The 8832-nt window shown below is 45.6% G+C and overlaps 1 protein-coding gene across 1 annotated transcript; it reads right to left on the reverse strand.

The window, feature by feature from the left end:
- Positions 1–1478: 1478 nt before the first annotated feature.
- LOC121004899 (neurotensin receptor type 1-like) lies at positions 1479–8589 on the reverse strand. The gene is made up of 2 exons (XM_040437326.1): positions 7686–8589; positions 1479–1939 (listed from the first exon to the last, which is right to left on the reverse strand). The coding sequence occupies exons 1-2, from the start codon at positions 8587–8589 to the stop codon at positions 1479–1481; spliced, it is 1365 nt and encodes a 454-aa protein (XP_040293260.1).
- Between the last annotated feature and the right edge of the window lie 243 nt (positions 8590–8832).

Below are 8832 nucleotides of genomic sequence, written 5' to 3' on the forward strand. Positions count from 1 at the left end.
CCGCATTCGTTCCGCAATTTGCAAACCCATTCACTTTCAATAAGGGCTGGAACGGATGCGAATCCGCATTTCCGGGACCCGCTTCCGCATTTTCGGGATCCGCAATTCCGTTTCTGAAAAAAATAGAACATGTCCTATTCTTGTCCGCAATTGCGGACCAGAAAAGGCATTTTCTATTATAGTGTCTGTGATGTGCGGTCCACAAATTGCAGGTGTCCGTGTTTTGCGGATCCGCAAAACACTTACGGACGTGTGAATGGGCCCTTAGGAGTCACGTGGGCGGTCCCGTCACCTAGGACTGCCCACTCTCCTAAGCAGAGCTTTAAATGAAATAAAATGAATTATAAATTAAATAAATAAATGAATGCAAACTACAAACTTTTTTTAATCTTTTCCTCAAAACTACACACCAATCCGCTCAGCTCCTCCTGCTCTTGCACTGCGTTTCCATGGTGACAGGTTCCCTTTAATGGCACATGGTAGGAGGGGGCCCTGCAATAGATTTGACATTAGGTCCAGTAGCTTCATGCTGTATGGCAGCATCTTTTTTATGTCATGAAAAGACAAAATGATTCAATTCCTTTTATTTTTAAGTAAAAATATTACAATTGTCAGTGCTTAAAAATATAAATGTAAAAAACGGAACAGAGAAAAGTCCCGCCTGTCACCCAGCACGGCCATGACCAGTGTGTCGGCGCCACACACAGAACAATACATGCCGCCACTACTTGCATGCCACGAAACAAAGGAAAAACAAAGCTAAATTCTTGATATCGGGCTCCGGGCCAACCATGAAAGCTAAGTTCGAAACGGAAAGGTCAGAGGAACATATCACAATAGTCATTTGTACTAAACATCCAAATATCAGCACATTTACATTTCTAGTCCATGAAATTGCTGAAGGTCCATCGGTGGTCCTCGTGTACCCTGGATTTCAACTGCTGCTGGTGATGCAGAAGGAGGCATTGTGTAAACATATCAGTCCTTGAATTAAAGGGGGATTGCGCGCGATTCCAAAAACATGATTGCCTTCTTCCAGAAACAGCGCCCCTCTTGCCTGTGGGCTACCTGAGGCATTACGCATCTACTCTACTCAAGTGAATGGGGCTGAGATGCAATACCAGACACAGCCTATGGACAGCAGTGGCGCTGTTTCTGCAGAAAAAACTACCAGTCGTTGCATCATGTTCCATGACATGTACTGATGACAATCCCATAAGACACTGATGATCGTTTGTCAGGAAGAAATTAATTTGCATCAGGCACAGTGTCTTGTGGGGCTAGCTCAGCTGAATCTGTTGCTTCATTGTGGAGAAAAAGGGCTTTTAATCAATATGCAAATGAGCAGTTCAGTGCACTGAGGGCGGGTCCAAGCCAATGAGTACTTAGGTGCACCGAGGGCGGGCACCCTTGCTCTTTACAGCGTGACAGCCCTGCAAATTGCACACAGATAATTTACTGTTTCATGAACAGACGTCTTATGGCACAGAGAAGTCCCTTACTTCCATCACATCAAGGTGCCTGAAGAATAAAAGTTTGGGGTCACTATTGCAAGCCTGGCCTGAGCTCACTTTCAATTCTCCTTCATTGGAATTCAGGGTCCATGTTGAACGTGTGCTGGGTGCCGACAACAGGGAAGATCCTCCGGACCGGACACCGGAGGCTTGGGATATGTGATGTGGTCCGTCTGCAGATTTTTCCTGCCAGGGAGGAACTGCCGATAGGGTTTCCCTGCACGCACTGCGGAAAGACGTAGACGAGATGCAAAACAGGATTGGGTCCAGAGCGCTATTGAGATACCAGAGTGGCAGCGAGAGGTAAGTCTTCAGTAAGGTGTAGACCTTCAGCACATAGGTGTTCCAGTTATCTATATAGATCTGCATGAGGGAGGACGCCGTGTCTGGAAAATTGCACAAGAAGAACGCCACCACCACCGCACCTGTAAACAACAGAGACCTGCTGGTAAGCGATACGTACAATATAGTGCACCAGTATAGGGACTGTACAAAATGAGGGGGGAAAAAATCAGCTTGCCCATGACCGACATCTGGTATTGTAATCCTGTTGACTTAAAGGGGTTTTCTGGCATTTTAATATTGATGACCTATCCTCAGGATAGCATCGGGTGTCGGACCCCCCCTCTGATCAGTTAGGGCTCATTCACACAACCGTATGCCCTCCGAGACATGCGGGCCATATGTCCCGGAGCGGTAAACATCGTAGATTACAATAATGCTGTGCACGTTGGGCCGCCCGCGGTCATATGCATGAGCCCTTAGTTGAAGGGAAGGCTGCACTCGCTTCATTGTCTACCTGCTCGCTGTCGATATTGCAGTGGTGAGCAGTGTAATTACAAGCCATACTCTATGGGACAGCTCTGTAATATACAAGTACGTGTATATAGGAAGGAGCTGTCCCATAGGAGTGAATGGGATGTCAACAGCGAAGAGAAGGCTGCCCTGGCACAGAGCGCGGCCTTCACTTGAGCCAGTTGATTGGAGGGGTTCCCGGGTGTCCTGAGGATGGGTCATCAATATTCAAATCCTGGAAGAAAAAAAAAAACTTTAAGGGCTCATGCACACGACCGTATGGCGTTTTCAGTGTTTTGCAGGGCCGTTTTTCCAATTTTTGTTTCAATAGTATTTCTGGTTCAGTTCCGTTTTTCCGTATGGCATATACAGTATACAGTAATTACATAGGAAAAATTGGGCTGGGCATAAAATTTTCACTAGATGGTTCTGCAAAAACGGAACGGATACGGAAGACATATGGAGTACATTCCGTATGTGTTCTGTGTTTTTTGTGTGGACCCATTGACTCGAATAGAGCCACGGAACGTGATTTGCGGGCAATAATAAGACATGTTCTATCCTTCAACGGAACGGAAATACAGAAACGGAATGCATACGGAGACACTTCAGTTTTTTGGGCTGACCCATTGAAATGAATGGTTCAGTATAAGTAACGCATGCTAAACTCAAAAAGTGGCCAGTATACTGAAAAAACGTTAGTGTGCATGAGCCCTAAAGAGTTACAGTTACACGTCAGTGTTTTTGGTCAGTGATTTTCATCACTGATTGTGAGCCAAAACCAGGATTAGAGCCTCCACAGACATTATTCAGACGCCGTAGTGTTTTGGCGCGGATACCGGCCATGTGCGTTCCGCAATTTGTGGACCGCACATGGCTGCAACCATAATAGAAAATGCCTATTCTTGTCCGCAGATTGCGGACAAGAATAGGACATGCTCTATCCTTTCCGCAGAGCCGTGGAATGGAACCCCGGATGAGGACAGCACACGGTGTGCTGTCCACATCTTTTGCAGCCCCATTGAAATGAATGGGTCCGCACCTTTTCCGCAAAATTGTGGAATGGGTACAGACCCGTTCATACGACCGTCCGAATGGGCCCTAAGGGAAAGATCTGCACCTGCTCCATGTTTAGAGCCGCACCTAGTTTTGACTCAAAATCACTGATGGAAGTCACTGTTTAAGGCTGGGTTCACACGAGCGGATGCCCTCTGCAGTCTGCATCGGGTCTTGGCTGTCATTCACGGAGCGGATGCCACGCACGGCATCCGCTCGTGTGAACCCAGCCTAAGGCCTCCTGCACACGACTGTATGTATTTAGCAGTCCGCAAAATATACGGATGACATCCGTGTGCATTCCGTATTTTGCGGAACGGAACAGCCGGCCCCTAATAGAACAGTCCTATCCTTGTCCGTAATGCAGACAAGAATAGGACATGTTCTATTTTTTTGCGGAACGGAAATACGGACATACGGAAATGGAATGCACACGGAGTAACTTTTTTTTTTTTTTTGGCCCTATTGAAGTGAATGGTCCGCAAAAAAAACAGAACGGACACAGAAAGAAAATACGTTCGTGTGCAAGAGGCCTAAGAGGTATTCCCATTATATAGAGTGACGGTGTATTGCTAAGATATGCAATCACTTTATGATCGGAGGGACCCCACCCGCCGGGGAATGAAGAGGACAGCGCTAGATTAGGACGGCCTCCCTTTCTAAGTTTTCCCTACATAGCTGGTGGCCAGAGGGTGACTGTGACCTCTCATTCTCAAGATCCAAGGGACATAAACATATCCAGTCATAAACTGATGGCATATTTTAGCAATAAAAGACAGGAATACCCCTTTAACTCATGGTGTTTGGTACCTGGACGTATAACTGTGGCAGCCGATGGCTGGTCAGGGATGTCATTACAGACAATTCGTCACCCACTGCGGTGAAGGATTAGATATCAGGGTCAAAAGTCCATATATGAAATTTTATTGCTCTACCCCAACGGGATACATCAGGGGACCCCAGTACAAAGGGGGGAATTTTTTTTTGCATTCTACGTTGTGTCTGTATGCTGTATGTGATATGTTTTGGGGTGACCCTCGCACCCTCTTATATTGACGAACAAATTTTACCTTGTATGGTGGCTTTTTAGAAAAGTCCTTGCATTTATTTTTGACATTTTATATAACTATGTCTTTCTGTTCAAATTATTTTACAATGTAGCCAGATCTACTAATGTCAACAATGTATCAGCAGGTTTCCCGGCAACCGACTAGAACTGACTTAATAAATGCCAGGTTCTACATATTTCCAACCTGACTATAGTTCTCTCCAATCTCTCACTCCCCCTTTGTCATATTCACAGGAGCTCAGAAGTGGGATGCTGTTTGTCAGGGTTCTTACAATGGATAAATTGCTCTAGAGAGCACATCAGCTGGATCGACCCTATTAAATCAGGTGTACTGCAGGGGCGTACATGGATCTCATAGGGCCCCATAGCAAAACTTAGTATTGCGCTCATTCTGACCATCATATTTGTCACACCAGACAACTGGAATAAATACAGGGATAAATCTCTTGCTTCAATTCTGCCAGCAGCCACCATTAGGGGGAGCTCAGTGCTTAGGAATTTAGACAGCTACTGTAATCATCTGTTTGCACTGAGCTCCCCCTAGTGGTTGCTGCATGGAAATGTAGTGTTTTTACATCAGGAAGAGAAAGAAGTTCAGGGCTGGCCCCATTGCAGTTGCATGGTCTGCCTCCATAGAAAGTACGCTACTGCTAGTAGGGTTGATCCTGGTGATTAAAATGATATCCATCAGTACATGGCTAGTCTGCAATATATGGGCACTGGCCGTGTGCACTCGTGGTGCGGACCCAGTGACTTGAATGGGTCTGCAATTCGCAACACATGATAGAAGATAGGACTTCACCTGTCTTTTGTGGAGCAGAGGCACAGTTCAGAAGCACTACGAAAAACACTTCTGTGGGATTACAGTCCGTGCCTCCGCACCGCAAAAGAATAGAACATGTTCTATCTTTTTTTGTGGTGTTGGAATGTATATTGAGGACCCATTCAACTGAATAGGTTTGCATCTGCAAACGCTGCTCACTCGGCCGGTACCCGTGCGTTGCGGACCACTATTTGCGGTCCACCTGCATGGGGAACACACGCTTGTGTGCATGAGCCCTAAGAGTCTTTTTTTTCTCTGGAACTCCAGAACCAATTTTTAAAGGGCAGTAATCATTTTAATTCCCCCCCCCCCACATCGGATGTTTTCAGCCACGCACGGATCAATGGAGCAAATTTTGGTAAACTTTTAAAGGCCTGAATGTACCTCGAGTGAACGTAGACACTATGCTCACACATATGGTCCCAGCATATCCCAAAAAGGGTGTGTTTTTGGCATATTCAGAACCCCATAACTTTTTTTATAGTTAAGTCTATCTTGCACTTATCCACATTAAATTTCAGTTTCCAGAGTTCTGACCATTCTTCTAGTTTTCCTAAATCCTTTTCCATTTGGCGTTTCCCTCCAGGAACATCAACCCTGTTACCTATCTTTGTGTCATCAGCAGATGACATGATGCCCATGATGTTTATATATATTTTTTTTAATTGTTTATTTATTTTTATTTTAATTCTGGTGAAAGTGATTTAACTTTTTACATTTTTATAAAATAGTTTAAAACTTTTAACTTTTTTTTTTCAACTATTGCTCCCCCCCCCCCCCTCCAAAGACTCTAGCATATGCAGTCTTCTGATTGCTTTTCATTTACCCTGTAATTCAAAAGAACTACAATCTAAGCCCCATTTGTGGTTATCCTATGGAGGCCTTCCACCTGCTGGCCTGCATAAGAACTACAGCTCTGAAGAGACCCCAGTGCATCACAGCAAAGGAACACCTTCCCCTGTTCACCGCAAGGGGTAGCTGTTCCTAACAAGAAAGCACGCACTTCCGGTTTTTCAGCATTAAGATGGCGTGGTTGCATTTGACCCCCGACATCTAAAGAGTTAAATGTCTGCGATCTGCAGTATCGCCGATTGCAAACATTAGCGCCTGGGTTAGGGTTTGAAACAGCAGAGACACGTCGTCTATGGTGGCCGCTCGCGAACGGGTGCCATATTTAAAGCCCCTCCTTACTCCATACATGTACGACACTGGGACTTAAAGGGGCTATCCCATCTGAGACAATGGGGGCATATCGCTAGGCTATGCCCCCATTGTCTGATAGGTGCGGGTCCTACCTCTGAGACCCGCACATACAAAAAGAACGGAGCGGAGAAACTTGAGGAGGGCGCACTGCACATGGCCTGCCGCCCTCCATTCATTTCTATGGAGCCGCCGAAAATAGCCGAGCCAGCTGGCTCGGCTATTTCCGTCGGCCCCATGGAAATGAATGGGAGCGGTGGCCGCGCATGCGCGGTGTGCTCCCATTCACTTCAATGGGAGAGGCGGGGAGCTGTGCCTGGTGGTGGACGGACCCCGGGAAATCCGGGGTCCTCCAGCCACAACTCTCCCCGGCTCTTTTCTCCTTGTAGCGATATGCCCCCATTGTCTAAGATGGGAAATACCCCTTTAAAGGGCTAATGGTGCTTTCAGGTAAATACTAATAATTTGTTTTTAAAGAACATTACTGTTTGATGCAAAATTGGATGAAGGCGCCCGTGATTATGAAGTGCTTGATGTCTACTTTTAGAAAATATCTGATGAAATGATTGTTTTACTTGTATAAGTGTGAACATTGACTTGACAACCAGAGATATAAAACATTAAAGGATAAAAGGGGTTGTCGGAGATGAGAAATAAAAAATCTGCTGATGCTCCTCTGGTCTCCTCTCTTCTCCATATCTTGTTCCTGGCTCCGGATGTCACAAATGCCAGGAAAGGCCTGCCCAGCAAATCACTAGCTAAGGCCAGCGACTGGCGAAGCAGTCTTTCTCTCCTTTTCCAGTGGGACAACCCAATACCAGGAAGTGGAGAGCAGCGGGGACTGGGGGATCCGTGGATATGAGTAATTCTTATTATTTTTTACTTTCTGACCCTTTTTTTTTTATTATCTCCTTGGAATAACTCATGAATTCATCTGCTTCTGTAGTGCAGTCAGTGGTATACCAATAAAAATTGATTCCCCATGACCAGGATCATAATGGGCACCCACTTATGGTGCTGGATTTTGCACTAAGAACAGAAGGTCCCAGTGTTTTGTTTCCATTCGCACCTTTTCATGACTATTGAACCCCTTTGCCACAATTTTGCTTGATACCAATGCACAGTCCTGCCCAGGTTCTTGCCACCCAGTGTCTGGGCCCACTCCCTTCAAGGACCCCATTGGAGCCACATGGTCTACCTCTATTTACACTCCTGAAATGACTCTTACCCATAAGTTGACGAGCCTTTCTTTCTGACAATGGCTGACTACGAGGCTGATTCATATGCTTTGAAGAAAATTGCCAGTGTGTTCTTGTGAGCCCAATCATTTCCCTCTGCCGGTGGTTCATTCTAAAGTGATGGAATATCAGGAGGTGAAAAATAATGATGGCAACCAAGGGCACGACGAAGAACAAGATGCTCCGAATTTGCATGATGCTTTTATAAACGATATATGGTTTTGGTTCCAGCATTTCACACACTGTGGAGTCAAGGACAACCTTGTCCTGAGAAGTAGCGGTGTAGTCCAGGATACACGCTGAAGACTCACCATATACAATAGCCACAGGTATAGTGCTGAGGAAGGACAAAATCCAAATGAAGGCCAATAAATAAGCCATGCGGGATTTACGAAGTCCGGTGATCGACCACATGCGATGACATATGGCAAAGTATCTCTCTGAAGTGAGCGCAACGATGGTCCAACTGGTGGTGGCACAGTAGACCTGCCTGATCATGAAATAGAGTTTACACACCGTGTCAGACAGAGCCCAAGGGTAATATTGCCAGAAGTACCTGTACAAAGTCACTGGGATCGTTAGCAGAAGTAGAATATCGGCCAAGGCCAAACTCAAGAGGTAGAAGCGGATGGCGCTCACTTTCATCCTACTGTTTCTCATCAAAGTAAGGATGGTAAGCCCGTTGGCCAACATACCGAAAAGGAAGAGGAGGCTGTAAAAAATAGTGGCCGGAATGGCCACATGACTGGGTTCCTGCTTTTGGGCTCCAATAAAGAGGTGATGCAGAGTTCTTCGGGAGGTGTTGGAGCCAACGCTTTCGTTCCACAGAGATCCATTGTCCACGTTGACGTAGTTTAGGCATTCGTTGTGAGCAGCTGCATCCGACTGGTTCATTTCAAAAAATTAGGTCAAGTTTGGAGATTTCAAGGCTAAACGACAACACAATGGAAAGGGACAATTAGGAGAAGAAGAGAAATAAAATGGAATGAATCAACCTCAAGCAAAGTTCTGCAGTAATGGAACAATGATGAGTGATTAAGCCAAATGACTTCATTATTCTGTATTGCAAATTCTTGATTAGTTGGATAAACCGATGTATGCCGGAACACATCACTTATAATCAGTGGACGAGGAATG

The sequence above is a fragment of the Bufo bufo genome, chromosome 6, assembly GCF_905171765.1.
Source record: "Bufo bufo chromosome 6, aBufBuf1.1, whole genome shotgun sequence".
Lineage (NCBI taxonomy): Eukaryota > Metazoa > Chordata > Amphibia > Anura > Bufonidae > Bufo > Bufo bufo.

What these genes read in the sequence shown, in the direction of transcription:
- LOC121004899 (XM_040437326.1), bottom strand. Translation starts at nt 8,589, where the DNA reads ATGAACCAGTCGGATGCAGCTGCTCACAACGAATGCCTAAACTACGTC. An exon ending in AAAGGCTCGTCAACTTATGG is followed by an intron (nt 1,940 to 7,685) that starts GTAAGAGTCATT and finishes TGTTGTTTACAG; the next exon opens with GTGCGGTGGTGGTGGCGTTC.